This window comes from Engystomops pustulosus, chromosome 3 (assembly GCF_040894005.1).
Source record: "Engystomops pustulosus chromosome 3, aEngPut4.maternal, whole genome shotgun sequence".
NCBI classification, from domain to species: domain Eukaryota; kingdom Metazoa; phylum Chordata; class Amphibia; order Anura; family Leptodactylidae; genus Engystomops; species Engystomops pustulosus.
The window spans coordinates 97,117,888-97,142,524 of NC_092413.1; the positions used below are offsets into that span (position 1 = coordinate 97,117,888).

The 24,637-nt window shown below is 38.8% G+C and overlaps 1 protein-coding gene across 3 annotated transcripts in view; it reads left to right on the top strand.

Moving 5' to 3' along the window:
- ARHGAP18 (Rho GTPase activating protein 18) overlaps positions 1 to 24,637 on the top strand; it is a 95,205-nt gene that overhangs the window by 54,724 nt on the left and 15,844 nt on the right. For all 3 annotated transcript variants that reach the window (XM_072141557.1, XM_072141555.1, XM_072141554.1), the window contains exons 2-9: positions 8,322 to 8,512; positions 9,114 to 9,349; positions 10,814 to 10,889; positions 12,216 to 12,370; positions 13,997 to 14,162; positions 15,120 to 15,211; positions 18,072 to 18,149; positions 23,647 to 23,806. In XM_072141557.1, the coding sequence (XP_071997658.1) occupies positions 8,322 to 8,512; positions 9,114 to 9,349; positions 10,814 to 10,889; positions 12,216 to 12,370; positions 13,997 to 14,162; positions 15,120 to 15,211; positions 18,072 to 18,149; positions 23,647 to 23,806 (1,154 nt within the window). The remainder of the gene's footprint in view (positions 1 to 8,321; positions 8,513 to 9,113; positions 9,350 to 10,813; positions 10,890 to 12,215; positions 12,371 to 13,996; positions 14,163 to 15,119; positions 15,212 to 18,071; positions 18,150 to 23,646; positions 23,807 to 24,637) is intronic.

A 24,637-nucleotide genomic window follows, 5' to 3' on the forward strand; every position in this document is an offset into this window, starting at 1 on the left:
CTGTGCGCCAGATTTATCATGCAAGCCCGACAGAAGTATGTCGCACGCCCCATGTTAAAGATAGACCAGAAAAGAAGTGGTGCACTCTGTGGGGCCAGTTCAGGGAGAGCCGGAAATCATAAATCTGGTGCACCCTGCATTATACACAGGCAAGCCACACTTGGTGCAGTTTGCACCATTCTTCGTAAATGTCCCCCTATGTCTTTGTCTCCTGTTCTGTAGATCACAGAACCACAAGCCTGATGCAATTTGAATGTGACAAATAGCTGTTCCTGAGGGCTAACACAGTCTGCATGGTACAAGTTGTTAAAACTGCACTTTAGTAGCATTCTTATTTTTCCTGATTCACTTAAAGGGGTGTTCCCATTTCAGCAAATAAATGTTAATGTTTGAATTTAGGAAAGTTCTACAATTTTCCAATATACTTTCTGTATCAATTCCTCGCAGTTTACTAGATCTCTGCTTGCTGTCATTCTATGGAAAGCTTCTATGTTTAATCCCAGTGGATAGAAATCTGACCATGGTCACACCATTTCTGTCCACTGGAAGTAAACATAGAAGATTTCTATATAATGACAGCAAGCAGATATCTTGAAAACTGTGAGGAATTGATACATAAAGTATATTGGAAAATTGTATAACTTTTCATCAATACAAACAAAAAGATTAATTTGCTGAAATGGGAATACCCCTTTAACCTAATCAGATCAGCGCTATGTAGCTTTTTGCATTCCATCTGTTTTTCTCATCTATTTTTTATCTACCACTGGACCCATGGTAAATTGAAGGTGACCATGTACTGAGCTTTATTTCTTAGTTTTTCTTAGTTTTGCAAGCAGAGTTACTTTAGCAGTCATGTTACCAGCCCTGGACATTCCCTTTAATTTTAATACAAATTGATCAATATACATCTATGTTCAATGTTAAATGAGTTGTCCAGTTAGTTAGCTAGCAGAGTTTATTAAAATGTACACACTACACAGTGTGTGGAGCTTGTTTCTGGCTCTGTACCCTGCACTGGGTCACTACACAGTGTGTGGAGCTTGTTTCTGGCTCTGTACCCTGCACTGGGTCACTACACAGTGTGTGGAGCTTGTTTCTGGCTCTGAACCCTGCACTGGGCCACTACACAATGTATGGAGCATGTTTCTGGATGTGTACCCTGCACTGGGCCACTACACAGTGTATAGAGCATGTTTCTGGCTCTGAACCCTGCACTGGGCCACTACACAGTGTATAGAGCATGTTTCTGGATGTCTACCCTGCACTGGGCCACTACACAGTGTATAGAGCATGTTTCTGGATGTGTACCATGCAAAGGGCCATTTCATAGCTTATGGAGCATGTTTCTGGATTTGTACCATGCACAGGGCGACTACATTGTGTACGGAGCTTGTTTCTGGCTCTGTACCCTGCGCTAATCTCCATTAATTGAGCTAGCCTAAGTATAGGCAACTAATTGTCAATAGAAATGCATCAAAATATACCTTGCTATAAATTAAATTGTTTGTAAGAAAGCACTTTATCTAATATAACCTGCTCTTGGATTCCTAAAAAAACCCCCAGTCTACATATGTAACTTCAGCCCAAAAACAAAACTAGCTGCTGCAGGCTTCTTTTACCCCTACATTTGTAAATCGCTCATGGAGCTTTACTTCAGTTCTGTTAAGTTGATACAGGATGCATTTACGTCATTATCAGATAACTCGTTAAGAATTTTCTTTGTGTGTGGAAACTCTTTATCTGTAACAACGATAAACCGTCCTTGAATGACAAATTGAGTGTTTAAAATGTATCTGAATTGCAACACTACCTACACCTATCAGTCGCAGCATTGGGGCTTTGCAAGTAGCTTCGCTCTGTAGAAAATGTACAGTACTTGTAGAATAACAAGTTTCGGTGTGCTCACCTTGACTTCACCAGGCTCAATGCACAGACGGTCCTGGCAACGGTGAACTAGGCCAGTTTGGTATCCTAAACCCCAGCTGTATAGATGTACACTATCAGTTTAGTGGACTCAACCTGACAAGTTTTGTCACCATACATTAAAAAAAGAAGGGTTGTAACTTCACTCTATAACCAAGTAGGAACCAAGGAAACTCTGTGATATACTTTACACCAATTTAATCAGGCTAAATATTCTTGGTGTGGACAGAATGGAGCAAATCGTAGATAGAAGCTAATATTGTCTTCAGCTTGTGTCTGTTTCGGAATGTAGTATTCCAAATACACATTAACTTTCATTGCTGCAAAGGTCTGTACTAAAGAGAATAACTGATCCAACCAGAAAGACAGTGCAAGGATGCTCAAAGTTGACAGCGTGGTCCGGTTTTTCTATTGTACAGCGCGTCAGTGTCTGCTAGCTTTATGGGAGGTTTCCGATAAAGCTAGCAGTGTAACACTGCTACATCTGTTGTAGCACTAGGAGCCGCTTACTTTAGTAAGCGGCTACTAGTGCCTTTTAAATGGTTGATAGGTCCTCTTTAAATAATTGCATTTAAATAAAAAGCAATATTTAAATAGGGATAATTGATTCCAAAGTGGCCAAAGTGATTGGCTCAATGTAACCTAGGGCCTGGCACACAATGTACTGTATACTAAAAGCCACAAACAATTGGTGTAAAGTGCAAACATCTGAAAAACGCTTGACCCAACAGTGTACATATTTAGTCATTCTCATCCGCTCAAAATGAAAAGGTCGTTAAAGGCATGGACATGGGAATTTACTCATGAAGCTGATACTTTAATTACATCGTTTATGGCTCTTAGGTGCTATTAAAAGAAGCTAATTATTTTCCAACATTTATTTAACACTCCTTTCTTGGGCTAGATCCAGGGCTGTTTATGGTTGCTGACCTAGTCTAGATTTGCTCTATATTAATAGCGCTTTCTTCGCAACTTGAGGCTGACAGTGTGAACACACAAAATATCTGTGATCGAGTAGGTAGCAAAAGTATTCATACCTCCATACCTGCTTTTAAATTTGTATGTTCGTTTTTGTTCTGAAATAAACCTCTTATGCGTTTACAAAGCAGTTGAATATATGCTGAGACTAAATTACACACAGATGTACTTAATCTTATTTACTAGTTAGATGAATCTTTAAAAAAAGCATTTTTTTTTTTTTTACAGATTAAAATTTAAACGGACACACACATGTGACAGTGGCACAGTTTACATTTAACATATATATTCAAATGACAGAGTTTCGATAGTACTAGACATATTTATCTATCATTCACTACATTTGTTTGCTCATCTTCCTTCATTTATGGGCCTGCCAATTATCAGGGAGTAATGAGGTTTCCAGGATATGCAATTGTCCATAGACCTTAAACGGTGAAAATGGAGAATTAAAAAAAAAACACACATAAAAAAAAAAAATAAGCAACCATATGAAAAGGGCCTTGACCTGGTTTATAAATGTGCTTTTATTCTTTAAAGTGAATGCTTTTTATAGCTTGATACTTTGTGTTGCTTTATCAAATAAAATATGCTGCTCAGCTTGATGTTGAGCAGCTACCTGCTTGCTCTGTGTCTGAAAAATAGAAAAAGCAATCGTTGTTTGTTCATGTTGGGTAGAATTTGTTTCTATCTAGAATGGATTCCGGATTCTGCAGCCCCCCCCCCCCCCACTTAAAAAATATAAATATGTGTATACACATCACACATTTATACACTCATGTGCGCACATACAGAGCATATACACACATACAGTGTCATATACACACATACAGTATATACAGACACACTGTAACAGCTTGTGTAGCAGCAGCACAGAGTGGCTGTAGTGACACCCCCAGAGTTCTTAAGACTTAATAGCATAGAAGGAGGCCATGGATAACAAATATAAGAAAATCATCACAGTCACAATCCCTGGATCTATGAGTAAGTGTCCCATGATGGATTTTGATGGTAGATTTAATTCAACACTTTACACATTATGAAAGGAACCCTCTCTGAAGTCACCAAAGTACTAAAGGAATAAGTTAACAGATCAGTGAACCATGCTGCCTTTTGCCACATGAAATGAAAGATAGGATGGAAACTTAATTACAACCAAGCCTTCTTTTAGTATTCCTACTTTCTTTTAATAATGTAAAAAAAGATAACAATGAAAGAAATGGGACAGTTCTCTATACATTGTCCAAAGAACAAATTCAATGAATTGAAGGTATGAAGATAAAAAGATAAGGATGGCACTCACCAAATCTTAGATGTAATCCAAATTCTTCTTTATTGTATCAAGTGAACATACTCACAAACATAAATGCAAGGGAGGGGGTGGAGGTTGAATACCCAAAAGAGGGCAACGGCCGTTTCGCGCTTGCCTGCGCTTCTTCCGGCCCAAAATGTGAAGTGTTTAAAAGCCGTGGGAATTTAAATGCTATCCTGCATGGAGGTTCCGCCCTGATGAGGCGTGTCATGCTATTCAAACACATCCTCTCAGGCCAATGGCACCTTAAACTCAAAAGAGGCGATCCGCCTAGTAATTGCAAAGCAGCTGGGCTTACCTCTCTGTTTTAGGTTGCTACACCTGTCATACAGTGACGTTTTCTCCGAGCCCAAAAGGGGTTCCAATGGGCGCTCAGCCTACTCGCACGAGACGGGCTGTGGCCACGCCCCTTCCGGAATTCCCCACGTGGTATACGTCACCTGACCGGACCGTTCGTCTCCCTCCCCCTTCTTCTCTACCACGATCATGTGACCCGTTTCCTTGGAAACAGGGCACGGCGTCACTACATCGTGGGAGTTCGGGGGTTGTGATGGCGAGGTCCGGGACTTGGTGAGCTCACCATGCAAAACATGAAAATGAGGTATATAGCCCGCACAGTAAGGTGAGTTCAAGTGTGCCATACGCATAGCCTGTAATTCATCCAAAGGCAATCAGAAATATTGCAATACCCAAAATTAACGGCACATATTAAAAACAAATAGGTGTACAACACCTAGTATAATAACATTTCACATATCACACAGTGTAAATCTTTGAATCTCTTAATAATGCACATAAAATTTACTCCCCAGACTCCTGTTATGTGAAATCCTACATCCTCAGAGAGTAATTCTATTGTTTAAGGGTTATAAGAATACCCCCATGTCTATTTTTTCGTTCAATCCTATGGGGCCCATCGCGTTAGCCCGTAAGATCCATCTGCTCTCAGCCTGTAATAATAGTCGTTGTCTGTCCCCTCCTTTTTTGGGGGGGGGAACCACTTCCAATCCTGCAAACCTGATGGAGTTTACATCGCCTCCATGTTCCTCCCTTATATGTTGGATCAATCGTGGGGCACCTAGTCCTGATCTAATAGAGCCCATGTGTTCTCTTATTCTCAAATATAAATTTCTTATGGTCTTCCCGATATAGAACCTGCGGCAACTACAAATCAGGACGTATACTACATAACTCGTTTTACAGTTAATAAAACTTCTTACGTGTACTGTCAAACCACCAAAGGATACTTCTTTACTACTGAGATTGAAAGGGCAACATTTGCAATGGCCGCATTTATAGTTCCCTACAAGGTTATTTTCGAGCCAATTACCTTTCCTTTTTGCAGAAAAGGCACTATTCACCAATTCAGATCTGATCGATCTGCCTCTCCGAAAGCTAATAAGGGGTCCCCCTTGTGATATCTCAGCGAGGTCATTGTCATTCTCTATCAGATGCCAGTTGTCTCTCATGGCTTTTTTAATTGTATCTGCAAGTGGGGAAAAATCAAACGAGAACGTGAACCTTTCTCTCTGCTTTGTTCTATCTCTGGTCATCAGGAGTTCTTTCCGATCCTTATCCCTCACCCTATCATATGCTTGATTCAAGGTTTTTTCTGGGTACCCCCTTTTCAACAATCTCTCCTTCAGTTCCCTTGCTTGTGATTCGAAACCTTCAGTGGTGTTGTTTATGCGTTTAAGTCTTAGGAACTGACCATATGGGATGGCGTCTTTTACGTGTCTGGGATGGTAACTCCCGAAATGCAGGAGAGCATTGGTGGCCGTTTTTTTCCTATGGACTGACGTTAGTATCTGGTTATTCTTTATTTCAACTAGTACATCGAGGAATTCAAGTCTCTGCCCACTTATGGCGCATGTGAACGACATGTTCATTCTATTGGTTTGGTTAAGATACTGCACCATTTCATGAAACAACTCTTCTGTTCCATTCCAAATAATGAACACGTCGTCCACAAATCTCCTGTACATCTGGATAAAACGTATATAGGGGTTTCTTTCATTGTAGATATAAACATTTTCAAAGACCGCAAGGAAGATGTTAGCATATGTACAGGAGACAGGAGTCCCCATGGCAGTTCCGTCCGTTTGTACATACCACGTATCATCAAAACGGAAGGCGTTATGTGACAGTATGTAATAAAGGGCATTGCAAACAAAATCCCTATATCCCACACTCTTTTGAGCCTTACTTGTAATTTCCCTTATTGCTGAAATGCCTTCTTTGTGTGGAATACGTGTATAGAGGCTTTCTACATCTATGGACGCGAGGTATGAACCCTCCTGCCACTCCTGTTTACTGAGTGCGGACAAGAAATCCTTGGTATCTTTTAAATAGGAGGGGATATCCTTCAAGACCGGTCTGAGTAACCAATCTATATACTGCGATAGAGGTTCGGTAATCGAGCCTATTCCTGCGACTATTGGGCGACCCGGCGGATTATTAATATCTTTATGTATTTTGGGTAGAAAGTACCAGTCTGGCTTTTTTGGAAATTGGGGCAGCAACCTTTCGGCCATTTTTTTGGAAAGAACCCCTTCCAGTACTTGTGTTCTCAAAAATACCCTTAGTTGTTCATGATATTTTTGTGTGGGGTCTCCTGACAATTTTTTATATGTTCTGGAGTCACCCAATAATCTCAATGCTTCCCTTTTATAGTACTCGCTTTCCATTACCACCACGTTTCCCCCTTTATCCGCAGGTTTTACTACGACCCCTTCATCGTCTCTCAATTTTTTAATTGCTAATGTTTCCTTTTTTGTGAGGTTCGAACCCTCCTGTCTATATATAAGGGACTCTACGTCTTTCATAACCTGCTTGCGAAAGAGGTCTATCGCACTGCCTTGCTGGATAGTTGGGTTGAATCTGGATTTCATACCCCCTCTGAATGGCTCTACATCCTCTAATGCCCTATTTTCCTCCTCACTAGCCAAGAATAATATGCATTCTCTTTCTATGTCGGTGAGCTCCCCTGTTACAAAAAACCCCAAGGGGCCTATCTCCAATGGGATCTCTGCGTCTTCTTTATCCTTTTGAATTTCATTAACCCTTTTTTGCGAGAAATACTTTTTAAGGTTCATCTTCCTTAGGCCTTTGAATAAATCGATCTCAAAATCTACTTTATTGAATTGCTCGGTAATGCAGAAACCCAACCCCTTCTTAAGTGCAGAAATGCAGTCCTTATCTAGTGTCTTATTGGTAAGGTTGACAACTAGGTTTTCATCATTTCCTAGTGTCTCCAAGTTACGAATTTCCTCTTCTGTCTTCTCCTTCTTCCAGTTTTTTCTTCTTCTCCTGCCTCTCCTTGTTCTTCTCCTAAAGGGGCAGTTCCCTGCTCGTCAGTTGGTTCCTCCCTTCTTCCCCCCTGTTTTCCTGTTGCCTCTTCTGATGCGCTTGAATCGGAGTCGGTGGTCCAGTAATCTCTCCTTTGTGATTTTTGGTTCTTCTTGTTATGAAACTGTAGCCTCCTCTTGGAGTTCTTTTGTGGTTTCCAGGAGAAGATCTTATCATTTTCGAAGTCCTGTTTGTCCCTTAGGAACTTATCTCTCTTTCTGTCTTTTATGTCAATCTGTACTGGGACCAAGCGTTTCTCTAATCCTTTGAAGAAGTTCTCTAATTGCTGAGACGTCAGTCTCTTCCTTAGTTCCAACTTCGCCCTACATAGTTCTTCTGTGACCTTCTCATACTCTTCTTCATTTCTTTTTAGGATCAATCTCATTAGGGTTAGTGAATGTTCTAAATGTGCTTCATCCCATCTTTTCTTAAAAATCGGGTCGTTCTCAAATTGCGACGGCTCCTTATAGGTTCTCAGTCCTCGTGGCACCCTTTTACAATCAAATTCAATGAATAATTGAGAATATTTGTTAAACACCGAATGCAGCCTTCTTATCATAGTATATAGGTGTTGCTATTAGTCGGGTTTTCACAGGATAAAAATATATTCCTATAGTAGCTGAAGATGCTTCTTATAAGGAAAAAAAAACATTCCTCACCCTGATTCCCCATTGCTGCAGTCCACGTGCTGTCATGGAGAGTGATTGATTAAACTCGATTTTGTATGTATTCAATATATTTCAATTGTGTTTTTCAGTCGGAAAACTGGGCATTATACAATGAACCATGGGAACAGTGCCCTAGATAAAGTAAGTTTCAACAGATCAGGATCACAAGACTCCTTAGATGAGCTGTCACTCGATGATTACTGGACAGAAGTGGAAAACATTAAAAAGAGCAGTGAAAACACGCAAGAGGAGCAGCATGTTGTGGTTAAAGAGCCTGATGGTGAGACCTTATCATCCTAATCTATTTATCTTAGATCTAGATCGAGATAGGGAAGACTTGTTACAAAGGCCTGCTTGCTCATAGGTCATTTATAAAAATCTGTGTAAAAATCTCACACGTAGAAGATACATTGGAATGAATACACTGTTATATAGATTATCAGGCACACAGCAATTTGAATGGGCGCATATAATTTTCATCATTAAAATTCCAATCATGTAATTGAAGCAATTTGCAGGTGTTGCTTAGACCTGCAACATGGCTGGTAATAGTAAAGAAAGTGACCATGAAATTTGTGGCCAATTTCAGGGAGACATTTAAAAAAACTATATTGTTAGCATGCCAAGGCATCGTTTTAGCACATATTTCTTGTACTTGGTACTGACTAAATTAATAATATGGAGATGGTTTGAAAATTTTGTATTTTTAATTTTTTTTTTTTTGTATTTTTATTGTATTGTTAAAATATCTATTGTGATATTCAATATTCCACAACGGTTCCTTCCAGGTTTTGTACTTTTAATGTAGCTATAGATATTTACATAATTTCATGGGTTTGTGTGTTAGCTATTGACTACTTTTGCGAATGTTGATTTTATAGAGGGTGAGTTGGAAGAGGAATGGCTCAAAGAGGCCGGGCTGTCCAATTTATTTGGAGAGAGCACGGCAGACTCCCAGGACAGCATGGTGTTCCTATCCACGCTAACAAAGACGCAGTCAGCAGCTGTCCAGAAACGAATCGATACTGTCACTCAGACCTTGAGGAAAAAAAACAAACCCCACCAGATCCCTGATGTCCGTGATGTGTTCAAGGAACCAGCAAGCTCAAAGGACAAAGTATGTACAATCGGCTGAACTTAGATCTCCATAGCTGTAAAGAATTCCTAGCAATGCAGTGCTTTAAGCAATATTTACCTTCACATTCCCTATTATGGTATGTAGGTAAGATATTATCAGTGTAAGAAGCGATAGCTAGTATACATCTGTGATCGTGTACAAAATGTATGACATTTCAGAGCAACATACCAAGTTTTGAGAATACTGGTTTAATTAAAACTCTCTCTTAATTTAAATGGTTTTCCCCTGACTAATATGTTAATGATCTGAATGACCTGTCCTTAGGATGGCAGGCAACACACTGACACGTATGACACGGGCGCAAGACAACTTAAAATATGATGTTTAAATGGGTCATTCACCTGAAGTGGCTTATTCGAGTGTACTGCAGATATTAGGATTTACTGGAACTAAATGTTAACTCTTAAAAGTTATATCACTGTTTTGCTTTTGACTTCAATCAAAGGGGTTGTGCGCTTTTAGTAAATTGATATTATTATTATTATTGCTGAATACTGAATACTATTACAGATTTTTACAAATTATCTTTTATTATTTTGCAATATACTTGCTGTATCAATTTTCACTGTTTGACATGGATATCCACTTGCTGTCATTCAACAGCCCTTGTTCACTTCCAGTGGATAAAAACTGGTCCATGGTCAAATGATGCCACACAGGTGACACAGAGCAGTGTGCTATATTGAGCTATGCACCTCTGTGACATCGCATGACTATGGATGGGGGTTTTTTTATCCATAGAAAGTAAACAATGAAAATTCCTGTTGAAAGACAGATATCTAGAAATTTGTGAGGGATTGATAGTGTTAGAATTTTGGAAAATTGTATAACTTGTATAACAATATCAATTACCGTATTTGCTGAAAGTGGACAATCCCTTTAATATCATAAACTGCTTGGGCAAAAGTTGAGATCAATTGTGAATTTTGTATGGATTTGTATAGGTGGTCCTATCACTTAACTAAGACTGTTCAAAAGTCTAATGCATCCATGTTCTAATTACAGGCAGTCCCCGGGTTACATACAAGATAGGGTCTGTAGGTTTGTTCTTAAGTTGAATTTGTATGTAAGTCGGAACTGTATATTTTATCATTGTAATCCCAGCCATAACTTTTTTTGGTCTCTGTGACAATTATATTTTAAAAATGTTGGGTTGTCATAAGAACCAGGATTAACAATAAAGCTTCATTACAGACACCTTCGATGACTGCTATAGCTGTTTATTGTAGCCTAGGACTAAAGTACAATAAAGTAGAAATATCCAGTGGCCCGTTTGTACCTAGGGGTCGTAAGCAAGTCGAGTGTTCTTAAGTAGGGGACTGCCTGTATAGCATTTTAACAGTGTCTGGTTATGTTATGAGAAATACTGCTTTTTAAAACAGTCATTTTATGTTTTATAAAATGGGAAAAAATAATGTGTAATCAAACTCATGCATATTATAGGTTGAAGACTTGAATGGATTTGGGTCCACAGAGAAAGGTGAAGCAGCAAGTGAAGAACTACATGAAAAAGCTGATGGTATGAGATGGATGGTGCTTACTTACATTATACATCAAAAATAAGTTACACTATCTATTGCACCAGAGCTACAATAGCATTGCAGTGGGAACACCTTTTACATAAGCATGGATACAATAAAATTATACACCCTGACTGTAGGGTATGAAATGTTTTTTACTAGAATTCCATCTTTTATCTTCTTATAAAAATAAATCTCCTCTAATGTCAAATGCAAATGAGAATGTCATCTTTCAGATTGCATCAGGCTAGTGGTTCTGTGAGCTACAGAACTGTAAAGTTGTAACAACGTAAATTTGAGCTACAGATAAAGAATCAGTTCCTGTCATTTGTTTCACTCCCTGTATATCCAGTTCTTTAGAGAATATTTCGGGCTTTAATCTGACACCAAAAGTATTTTTAGGTACCATAGAACCAAACATAGGGCCTTGCTCCAGTCTGTAAAATTGACTCATCTCAGGCAAAATATGAAACTTCTCAGTTCATTTGCATATGACTTTGGATAATTTTTATAGGTAATGTGTATATTTCACATATTTCCCCAGAGTACCCTCATATTACTATTTTGTGGTGCCTGATACGCTAGCCCTGTTATAGCTGCATCTTTCTTTGTGTAATTTGTATAGTTGCACATATCTACTACACAATGTGGGACCGCTATCATTTCCCTTATTTAGTCATTTTTGTGTTTTCCCTTTCTGGTACTAATACCTGGAGAATTGTGTGCACAGCGGATCTGTAACCTGAACATAGTAATTCTATTCTCTGTTACATGTGATATTTGCTGTGACTGTGCTGTTTGTTTAGCAGACTGAAATATTTTGTAGAAATGAAAACATTCCCCAGTGTAAAATCCATGGGAGGTTCCATGAAGCATGCTGAGCAAACCACAAGTCTAACTCCCTCGGGATATGCAAAGCATTACAATGGAAGACTGAATATTTCTCACAGAAGATGTTTATGTACCCTTATCCTATAAAAGTAGAGTGATGATGTACATGTTGTAATCTGGAAGTAAAATACTTCTATTTAGCTATATAATGTTTTTCCAGTTACTTTTGCCTTGTACTACGACCTGCATGCGCAATAGTCAGATTACCCCCACCTTCAGACATGAATTAGGTGCCCGTCCAACTTATATTTGCCAAGGGGGCAGTAACCCTTTATTTTCTCTGGGGGTTGGTATTTTTGACTAGTATTTTCACACACAAACTTCCAGGGGCTTGTAATTTAGCAATTTGAACATAGTTAAAGATAAGGTAAGAAAATTTGTATAATCTTTCTATATATCTAGGAACTTATTGTTACTCTATTCTGTATATCTAGGGATATTAGGTGAAAATACAGAGGGAGCTGTGAACGTTGATATTCCTGTTCCTGAAACTGACATCAATCTGGAAATTTCATTTGCTGAACAAGCTTCAAATCTCCGAGAATTCACTGCCGTCCGGAATGAGAAGGAAGATGACTCTTTGTTACCAGTGAGTAGCCCCTACAACCTGCCAGTGAAAGATGGTGCTAGAACCGTCTCCTCCATTCTGAGTTTAATAAACTATTTTAATATTCTTGGTCTATTTCCCTATAATAAAAGGGTTGAGTGTTTTTAATTGGAAGCATTTTCTTACAAATATGTGGTTCCTTATATGGAAATTGAAAAAAAAAAAACATATTTGCCACTTAGTTTTCTCAATTTCTCATCCAGTTTGCTGTTACTGTAATCCCAGGCAAAACAGTGGCAACCTTCTCTGCCGGCAGCAAACAAACTGTGTGTACTCCGTGTGCTAATATGAATAAATCTTAGTTTTTTTAGTGCCTACATTTTCCACACAAGCTCTACAGATAATGGGGTACATATACAAAGACCATTATGTTGTGATGAAATAGTCAGATGAAACAAATGAGTTCCCTGCACCCAAGAGTCCTTGTGTGACCCCAGCTATTCCGTGTAAAAAATGTGTTTTTCAGGTGTAAGCAAAAAAAAGTGAACAGCCCCCTATTAACCCCTTACTGATGCGCGCTGTAATAGCTTATTGCAGCAAAGACTTACAGGTAACACCCCCAATCGGTGCTAGCAAAGCTGCCGGCAGCTTCAAAAAGATGACGATCGTCGCTCCCCATGACGTCATCTTCCAAAGACACGTGGCTATCTCGTTTTAACCGATTCATTACAATGTGCAATTTGCACATTTTAATGAATGAGGTGGAAAATCCCCACATACTGCCATACTGTACTATGGAAGTATATGGTAGGATCGATCAAACAACCTAGGGTTAAAGTACCCTAGGGAGTCTGAAAAATAGTAAAAATAAAAAAAGGTTAAAAAAAATGTATACATAATAAAAAAACATAAAAATTCAAATCACTCCCTTTCCCTAGAACTGATATAAATATAAATAAACAGTAAAAATCATAAACACATTATGTATTGCCGCATCCAAAAATTCCTCAAAATATAATAACGTTTTTTCACTGCGTTTAACGCCGTAACGGAAAATAGCGCCCAAAGTCGAAAATGGCACTTTTTTGTCATTTTGAAAAATATAAAAAAAATCTATAAAAAGTAATCAAAAGGACTTACAGTGCTAAAAATGGTAGCATTAAAAACATCATCAAAAGTCGCACAAAATAACACACAGCTCGGTACACCAAAGTATGAGAAAATTATTAGTGCCAAAAGATGGCAAAATTAAAAAAAAAATTTTGTATATGAGGTTTTAATTTTTGTAAATGAATGAAAACATTATAAATCCTATACAAATTTGGTATCCCCGTGATCGTACCGATCCATAGAATAAAGTAGACATGTCATTTGGGGCGCTGTATAATCCAAGCCCACAAGAAAACGGTGGAAATGCATTTTTTTCCCATTTTCACTGCATTTAGGATTTTTTTTCCCGCTTCCCAGTACACGACATGGAATATTCAATAACATCACTATGAAGTGCAATTTGTTACGCATAAAACAAGCCCTCAGACAGCTCTGTAAATGTAAAAATAAAAAAGTTATAGATTTTTGAAGTGGAGAATGAAAAATGGAAATGAAAAAACAGAAAAGGGCCAGGGCGTTAAGGGGTTAACTAAACCTTTGCAACTTGATTTGTTACAGAACTACAGACTTCCTCAAGACAAGACTGGTATTACAAAGATTGGTGATTTGGCTCCTCAGGATATGAAGAAAGTGACCTCTCTAGCACTTATTGAGCTTACCGCCTTATACGATGTGCTGGGCACAGAACTAAAACTTCAGCGAGCTGCCAAAGTAAAAGTTAAAGGTAAATATATAAAGAATACATTTTAAGCGGTGTGGAAATTGTGCATGAAAGATACACAACTTAAAAATTAGCAGTGTGCAAAACCGCTTGTTGCTGGCCGCTCCTCATTTGTCCTAGGATGTGTACTTAAGAAGAAGTTTTTATGGTGAGTGCCGCTTTAATCTTCTTTTAAGCACAATTTCTACAGTGTGCTATGGTTCACTAGTAGAGCACCACCTCTGCTTCATTTTTAACTGTCCATGTGAGAACAGGTGACAAGCTGTTTTGTGATACTCGTGCGAACTATGACTTGGAAAAGAAACAGTGAATGGCACTGCCCACTATCTTTTTTTTTTTTTTTTTTTTCCCAGTGATTAGAAAACCAGAAAAGCATGTGCCAGCTAGTGGGCAAAAAAAAAATAAATAAAAAATCAGATTTCCTATTGATCCACCTAACTTACAGTATGCTATTTACTATTACATTTAAATCTAATTTTACAAATTCTAGGAGTACTGTCGCCTTAAAGAGGTTGCCCGGGTTTAAACCAAAAAGAGCTTATACCTACCTTTGCCGGCGCCTCCGTTGTCCTTCACTGTCTCCCATCAGTGCCGTGTCTCTGTTTGTTTACAGAGGCAGGCACTTTGATCCAAAAACTTTCAGGTCACAGCATTTAATCTAATTCTGTGTCTGACGTGTGGCAGTGCTAGGGTTGGTGTTACCTGCCTCTGTATACAAACAGAGGTACGGTATTGGCGGGAGACAAATGTAAGTATAAGCTCTTTTTTGTTATGTTAAACCCCCATGGCCAGATATGTTTTTTAACATTTTATAATAGAGATTTTATCAAAGATTATAAAGATGGACCATTTATAATTGATTTGTATATTTAGATTTCTTTGTTTCTCAGCCTACAAATATATTTGCTTGCTTCTGTATATGGTGGCTCATGGAAACGTAAACATATTTTTTTCTCTTAGAATCAGGAGTTTTCCAAGTACCATTGTCAGTTTTACTGGAGCAAGATCAGAGGAAAGTTCCAGGAACAAAAGTCCCACTGATCTTTCAAAATGTATGTTTTTTCACTCCATGTTAGTAAGTAAATAAGGGAAGTAATGTGGAGATAAATGTATCTAAATAAATAAAGGTACTGGTTATTTGGTTCAGGTTGTGGCTAACAAATGATCTACAGGCCTGATGACAACCAGGGCAAAGTATCGCATATATTAGTAGACCTTAAATTGAAATACAAACTTAAATATTTAGGATGGAAAAATAAAAATTAAGGATTGCAAGAGTATATCTCTTGTACACAGCCCTCTATGTGTTAAGCCATAGATTTTCAGTTGGGTTCTAGTCTGTGCAAAGGCTAGGCCATTCTGAAACCTTGATCTTCTTCTCTTTTTTTTGTGGAAGTATGCTTTGGTTCATTATGGTTAGAAAGGTAACATTTCTCATCATCTTCAGCTTTGACTAATCTTTGAAACTGTTAATAATTCCTTCCACTTTGACTAAACCCCCATTTTCAGCTAGAGAAAAGCAACCTCAAAGAATAATCCTGCCTCCACAATGCTGTGTATGGTGTTCTTTAGGTAATACACAATATTGCCTTTCATAAATACCAATTACCGTACATTAGATCACATTATATGCTTTTTGCAGATTTGATGTAGGTTCTGTCCAAACTTGGCTGGGCTTAGCTGGTTTTGTCTTCGTCTTGCCAAACTACCCCACAGGAAAACATACAGGGAATACAGTCTTGATGGTAGACTGCGATCTCATTGTTTAAAGGGCATCTACCACCAGGATGAGGGATTGTAAACCAAGCACATTTACATACTTCAGATAACAGTGATGATGGTTCAGCCGCCTCTACTCTATCTGGGCTGTGCAGAAGGTGCTGACTATGCAACTGTGAGTTTTGCTTGCTGCGGTTAGCGAGTACAGGAAGAAGAGGAGGGCGCAGAAGTGCATGGGAGTTTTTTTTTTTTTTTTAATGGGCGCTTCACACTTCACAGAATGCAATCAAACCTGCTACTTGCTGAAACTACGCCCAAGGTACAAGATAAAGATGGTGGCAGAAATTTGATAAAAACTGTTGGGGAATATGATGATTGACGTCTGTTGGGATATGGGCAATGCGAAAAAAGGGTCTCTGATGACCAGTTCCTTTTAAACATTGTGAAGAGAGTCTACCATCAAGACTGTTTGGCGTTGTTTTAGTACTGTTGTGGTACAAATGCTGTTTTGCTACTTTCCATTGCACCAAATGAACATAGGACAGTGCATAGTCACTTTAAAATGCGGCAAATTCATTATTTCTATAGACTGGCTTTCACATTCAACTTTCAACTATTTCATCACAATTTTATTTTTTTTTACAGATCTTGTGGCTTTTGTTTAGGGATATTTATTAAATGTAAAGTTTTAACAATATCCACCCCATTCATTATTATTTTTGGGATCCCACACTGTATTTGAAGTACATAAAAGTACATAAAACAACAATTAACCCTTTCTCTGGACAGATGGCCTTCAATACTAGCCTTGTTTTCTATGTTTTAAACTGTGCACATTTTTCATTATTACACACAATGCCTATTCGGATGTAGCACTGGCACCTCCTAATAGGTATTCATTTGTGGCAGTCGAAGGGACTTCTGGAAGTACCCTGGCAGCAATAACAACAGATTCCCAGCAATAGCTGTTTGAGGATGCCATTGGTGAGACTTTTAGACACTGATATTTTTCATAAATGTAGTCATTTGGTCCCTTAGAAACAAGACTGTGTCCTTGGATACGACTACCTCTGATGGATTGAGTGCACAAAGAAACAGATAGCTTTTGTAAATGAAATGTCTGGGAGTTAATGCAGGTCCCACAGCCGTCCTGTGGTCATAAACGCTGCAGCCAGGTGGTTAGGCAGGACTTGGTAGTGCATGCCTGGCCACGACTGCCAAAGTGCAAGATTGTCGTATCCGAGGAAGCTATCTCGTTTCTTAGGGACAACATGGCGACATTTATGAGAAATTATCTTCACACAGGAACATTTTTTTAGTAACATCCAATTGAAGAAATTTTTATCACATAACAAATGAATTAAATGCCCAGATGGGAATACCCCTTTAACAACTGAAAATGTATACATTAAACAAAGCAAAAAAGGGGAGCAGAAAGGGTAGGGGGAGACATGCCCTTGCACAATATAACAGCTTGGTAACAAGAGCCCTCTGGCTCATTAGCATAGTATTAAAGTTGATTTTGGAGGGACAAAGCTATGGATAACAAATATACAAAGATTTATACAGTCACAGTGCCCGGATCTTTGAGTAAGTGTCCCTGGTTTATCATGCTTGAGTTTGATAGACTATAGTTTGAGTAGATTTCCTTTTAAAGGACATCTAACATCAGGTTGCCTGATGGGAGACCATTAGTACTCACATGATTTCTATATTTTAAGAGGCACTGATCCACTTTTATAATGTTACAGAATGCCAAAATTCAGAATGCCAGAATGCAGAATTCAAAAATACATAGAAGTATGATAGGATTGTATCACCTCGGTAAATTCTGCTTGCTCACTTTGGAGAATTGAATTCATTATTCAATGACAAGACCCCTTTGATGGCCACTTAATTGAATTCAAACTAGTTACCATAGTTAAATGTGTCTCAGATAATGTAGGTTTCCGGGTGTTCCTAAAGACAAATGTCAAAAGAAAATGAATTACTGGATAACCTGCACATTCTTGGCTGCTCTACTTTCTCAGTAATCTCATTATAATACAAGTATTAATGTCTTTATTATCTGCTGGTATAATGCTAGTATTAAGGTGAGTTCTTTTTTTTTTATATATATATAATCGCATACAAAACCCAACAAACAGCTTTGTGAAAAAAATCTCATACTTTTAATGATTTTCTTTTTTGTAGCTGATTGATCAAATAGAGAAGGGAGGACTGGAAACAGAAGGTGTACTAAGGATACCTGGAGTGGCTTCACGGATTAAAGTAACGTAATTACTAAATATATTTCTTGTTCTCCATAATTTTCTCTTATGCCACATAATTGCATTATGTGTCACATGCACACATTGGGTTCCTTTTCCATGGTCTTCACTTATTTGAATTAGGAGGAAACTAACTAGGGGGCTTTTATTTTTGACCTTCCCATGATTTTTCTTTTGTGTTTTTTGCCATTTTTTTGCCTCATTGCTCCTTATTCAAGAAATATTGGTGCCAGAATATTGGCCCTTTTCCGACACTGACTTTTTTTTTTTTAAAATTTAATTTTGGATGCAACCTTGAAATCTTGATACTTTTTGCTGCGCTTCTAGTTTCCTGACACTTTTCTTTGGCACAATATTTAGCATACACTCAGAGCTGCAAAAAGCTGGTCTATGGAGTTCCATTTCACCTTCATGAATGTGGAGACCGTCCGAATTCTTTTCGATTTTGCAATTCATTAATCACTTCAGTTTGTGCACCAGAAACATGAACACTGCACCACAATTGATAAATGCCCCCCCCTCCACTATGTGCTGATGTCCTGAATTTGCGATTGAACGGTTGGCTCCCACCTGTCACAATACTAGGCAGGGTTGCAGTTCTTGGTGATGTACCCCCTTACAGGGTAGCTTTTGGGTTACAAAAGCACTATTATCAGGCATGTGTTCAGTATGTAGGATAAACACCCCGCACTACCTCTTGAGGATCGTCTCTGTCCCACGTGCTCTTCTCACATGAAACACGGCTGCATGTCGGTGGTGCTCAGCTTTAAAGTACATTGTAGACAATATAATCCTTGATGAAGATATAAATATGAAGCGGCACTCACCGAATACGTGTTCAGTAGTTTATTTCAGCAGAGTGGTGACATGGACATACAGGAGGGCGTGCTTAAATGGGTTTCCCCTGTCACGTGTCCTTGTAGGCTTGAGAAAGCGCCAGTTCGGCGCGAAACAGCCCGTCGCTTGCCACGGTCTGATTTTTATGTCCATGTCACCACTCCTACTGGACACGTATTCGGTGAGTGCCGCTCCATATTTATATCTTCATCAAGGATTATATTATCAGGAATGTGTAATCACTCTTCTATCAAGAAACACAGTGGGTACAGAAAGTATTTAGATCCCTTTAATTTTTTCACTCTGTTTAATTGCGCCCAATTGGTTAGATAAAAAAAGGGTTTTTTTGCTCTCTGCACACTCTGTGTACTTTCTGCACCCCTGTGATCAATATTTTTCTCGTACCTCTTTGCAATCTTAACTCACTTTGTTGGCGATGCCACAATGAGTGAACTTTGGCAGGATGGAAAAACAACGCGCCTGTGATCAATATTTTTCTCCTACTTTCTGCACCCCATCTTAACTGAACAGAAAAAAACACAAATGTGGATATTTTTGCTAATTTATTAAATGAGGAAAACTGAAATATCACATGGTCATAAGTATTCAAACCCTTTACTCTGTATTGAGTAGAAGCACCTTTTAATAAGCTAGAGACTTCTTGGGTATGATGCAATTAGTTTTTCACACCTGCATTTGGGGATCCTCGGCCATTCTTCCTTGCTGATCCTCTCCAGTTCCCTCAGGTTGGATGGTGAACGTTGGTGGAAGCAATTTTCAAGTATATCCAGAGATGCTCAATTGGGTTTCGGTCAGGGCTCTGGCTGGGCCAGTCAAGAATGTTCACAAAATTGTTCTTAACCCCTTCCCGCTGCAGCCCTTTTTCGTTTTTGCGTTTTCATTTTTCACTCCCCACATTCAAAAATCTGTAACTTTTTTATTTTTTCATGTACAGAGCTGTGTGATGGCTTATTATCTGCGTAACAAATTACACTTCAAAATGGTGGTATTAAATATTCCATGCCGTGTACTGGGAAGCGGGAAAAAAATTCCAAATGCAGTGAAATTGATAAAAAAAAAAATCGGTACGATTCCGGGGATACCAAATTTGTATAGGTTTTATAATGTTTTCATACATTTTTAAAAAAAATGAAAACCTCCTGTACAAAATTTTTTGGGGGGATTTTGCCATCTTCTGGCGCTAATAACTTTTTCATACTTTGGTGTACGTAGCTGTGGGTGGTGCTGTTTTTTGCAGATTTTGATGAAGTTTACAATGTTATCATTTTTAGGACTGTACGATCTTTTGATCACTTTTTCTAGAATTTAAATTTTTTTCTTAAATGGCAAAAAAGTGCCATTTTCGACTTTTGGCGCAATTTTCCGTTACGGGGTTAAACGCAGTGAGACGCGGCGATACCTAATGTGTTTATGATTTTTCTGTTTATTTAGATTTATATCATTTCTAGGGAAAGGGGGGTGATTTGAATTTTTAGGTTTTTTATTATAATTTTTTTATTTTAACTTTTTTTTTATTTTTACTATTTTTCAGACTCCCTAGGGTACTTTAACCCTGGGGTGTCTGTTCGATCCTATCATATACTGCCATACTACAGTATGGCAGTATATGGGGATTTTACTACTCATACATTACAATGTGCTGACAGCACATTGTAATGAATGGGTTAACCCGAAGTAGCTTTGGGTCTTCGTGAGACCCGAAGCTACCATGGCAATGGGTCTTTTTGAAGCCGCCGGCAAAGGTGGGTGTTACTGGTAAGCAATATGCAGCAAAGACTTACCGGCTATGTGCTTAGGGCTATTGTCTTGTTAGAAGGTGAACCTTCGGCCCAGTCTGAGGTCTAGAGCAGTCTGGAAGAGGTATATGCGGCCGACGTATATATGGTGTATACATCCCCCATACACTTCAATGGTCTTGCGGTGCCGTACAGGAGCATTCCATTCCATTCCATAGACTGTAGAAAGATAGGACGTGTCCTATCTTTCTACGGAATACTGCGCCGTGTGCTGTGTATTCCTATGGAGATGGGCGGGGGTTAGCAGTACTCACCTCCTCCTCCTGTCCCCGACACCGTCATGTGCCAGCCATGCTACGGCAGTGTGAATGCGCTTTAAGTGAAACATAATAGTTTTCCACTCACCAACTCTGATAATTAGAGCTATCGCATGCATAGCAAAAAGCTAGTTATATAATCAGCTAAAGTATTATTCCCCGCACACCCTGTGCAAGTAATTTATGCAAAGTTTATTAAACGTTTAGGTTGCTTTAAGTGTGCATTGTACTATATTAATGTGTCTCATCTGACCTCTATTACATTCCACAGGCATTTGCTGTGTCTGCTCTTTATATAGATGATTATTTCTGTTGTAATTATATACTGCAAAATTAGTTTTCCTTAGTATTAAACAGATTGACATACTTGGCATGTTATAGTATATTATATATATATTACACTTTTGGAGCAGGTTGAACAGGAAACCTGATCTGCTGAGTCACCTCTAGGTGAAGACTACTGTTTAAATTTTAGCCTTGAGTAGATGTACATGTTTGTTGTTTACTACTACCGTAAAATGTCTTTATAATCATATTCATTAAATCATTAAAACTACCGGTAAATATATTTTAAACTATGCAGTGAATTATAAGGATATCAAATGTTGCAGAAACTGACCATCGTATGGCAAAACGTACACAGAGGCTTCGGTTCTCTTATACAGGTCATCATGTAGTATGGTTTTGTTTTGATGTTAAAACTACCCTTCGATTAAAAAGAACTTCTGACATCCCTCTTCTAGTTTATATTGCATTCTTCATTGAATAAAACATCCTGGAAATCTTTTCTTAGAATTGTACATTGTGCTGTTCCCCTGTTACCCCTCCTAGCATTTAAGATATCAACTGGGTTTTACTATTTTGTAACAAACACTGTTGTCTGTACCGATTGGTGTTACAGGCATCAACTCATGAAAGGTTCCTGATTGACTCTACAATCTCTATGTAAACAAATTAATGCAATGCAACATATATGTTTGCAATTATTTTCTGTGCACCCAGTTCCGTCCTGCAAACTGGCCTTCCGCGTTGGTTCCCGTACTCATGGATTTTTGAGTTTATTGACACTATACCCTTCATGTGTTCTTAAAATACCATTTATTTAGACTGTGTAATGCTAAAATTTAAAATAAAAATACAAAGAATTATGATGTATGGTGCAACATGTTACTTGTTTTACATTCTGATACTGTCTTTTAGGCATTATGCGCTGTAACTTGATCTATACAGAATATTTGGTTTTGTCATACTTCATACCACCCCGCTTTTGGCCGTGAGAAAGAGGGGAAAAGAGCCCCTCCTCCTTTTTCTAAACACAACCATTGTCATCCATTGCCCCACCCACAAACCTAGTATACTATCAACCTTAATGGCCCCGCTTAGTGTAGTCAACCCCCCTTTGGACCCGTGTTATACCCCGTAATGCAACTTGTCAATATATAATACCCCCCTTAAATGTAATCCACTTTTTAAATTTGCTTACTATATGTAGTCCTACCCCCACCCTTCCACATAGTGTGGCCCCTGTTATCCATCCCGATCATATTGTGACCTTATGTCCTCCATCCTCATACTGTGGTCCCCTGCCCTCTTTCGCCCTCATACTGTGGCCTCCTGTCCTCCATCACCCTCAGTCTGTGGCCCATCTTCTCCTCCATCCTCCTCATATTGTGACCTCCTGTCCTCCATCCTCTTTTTCCAGTGGCCTCCTGTCCTCCATTCCTTTTTCTGTGGCCCCTACCATCCAGTCTCCTCTTCCTGTGGTCTCCTGTCTTCCACCCTCCTCCTTCTGTGGCCTCCACCCTCCTCCTTCTGTGGCCTCCACCCTCCTCCTTCTGTGGCCTCCACCCTCCTCCTTCTGTGGCCTCCACCCTCCTCCTTCTGTGGCCTCCACCCTCCTCCTTCTGTGGCCTCCACCCTCCTCCTTCTGTGGCCTCCACCCTCCTCCTTCTGTGGTCTCCACCCTCCTCCTTCTGTGGTCTCCACCCTGCTTCTTCTGTGGCCTCCTGTCCTCTTATTGTGGCCCAGGGCTCTGTTCCAGGGTATTAAACAGCAGTAATAAATACTTGCCTTCCCTTGTTCCCCAGCAGCAGTCTGACTTCCTCTTCTCTTAGGCTCTGACCGCAAATCTGGCATTGGTTGGGAGGTTTGCATACTTGTCTATAAACATCTATGAACTAGTCTAAGAAAATAAAATGGCAGTCTAAATCATACAGAAAATATTCTAGGTAAACATTAGGGGGGTATGCTTTTGACTACTATAGACTTCTTTCCAGCGTGGACTACTACCTGCTGATTCAGTTCTGAGACCAAGAACAAAAGGGTCAACACTAAAAGACATGTATTAGAGGATAAGTATTACGTTTTTAAGAATTAAACTAGAATTGCACTTTAAAAACCACAATATCCTGTAGGAAATGGTGAAAAACCTAACCGCAACTTCCTAAATTTTTTTTTTTTAGCTTTTTACCCTGCTAAATACTGTTGGTCAGTGATACTGCCTGCTATAAGTATGCATAACTATTTATCAGTATATTTTCTGAACAGAAATAGATTATTTTAACAATCTTTTATATATTTTTTTCAGTCCCTATGTATGGAATTAGAAGGCAAGTTTAATGAGGGAACATTCAACTGGGATACTGTGAAGCAGCATGATGCAGCCAGTCTCCTGAAGTACTTCATTCGAGAGCTCCCTCTTCCTTTGCTCACAGTAGAATACATGAAAGCTTTTCATTCTGTGCAGTGTAAGATGAATTTTTTAAATTAAACATTTTGTCCAAATTTTGAGCTACTTATGAGATAAGACCAGAAAGAACTTTTTTTTTTTTTTTTAAACGATTACCATGGATTATAGCTGCAGTCTTCATTTATGCTGAATAATTGATTTGGAGGCACATCTAAATTCAGAGCGTTTTATGAAAGGTCCTTCTATATAGAGAATAATGAAATGACTGAAGGCTGATGTGGGTGCTCAGTTTTGCCTTTTATTGCTGTGTATGACATTGTGACATTGATTGCATCATTGCTGGAACACTCAGTTCATGAACACACAGTCCCAGGGATTATATGATTACTCAAAATGTTGAACATGTGATAACAGATTAAGTCTTTGATTGAATTATGCATGTATGGATTTGCGACAGGATAGTGTACACAGAGAAAAACATAATTCTTACCTTTATCCTTTAAAGTGGTCCTATACAAATGCATTTTTACATATATAGTAAATACAGTTCAGGTTAAGTGCAATGTCATATGAGATCCTTAGAAACAAGACCGTTGGGGCTCATTTACTAAGGGTCCGTGGACCGCACTATCGTCGGAATATCCATCATTTTCCAATGTGCGCCGCATTTAGAAGGGTTTTTTTGCGCACACGATCGGATTTTCGTGCATTGGCGTCGGCTTTCATGCGACAGAAAGAGAGAGAGATATATATATTATTCAACAACAGAGTCCATGTAATCCTGCAGCTTTTTGTATACAACTGGAGATCTGGTCCTCAGGGAATCGATGTAGAGAAGTTTTAGAAACTTCCTTTTGCTCCCTTTTCTGTTTAGTGGTCAGATCTTGCA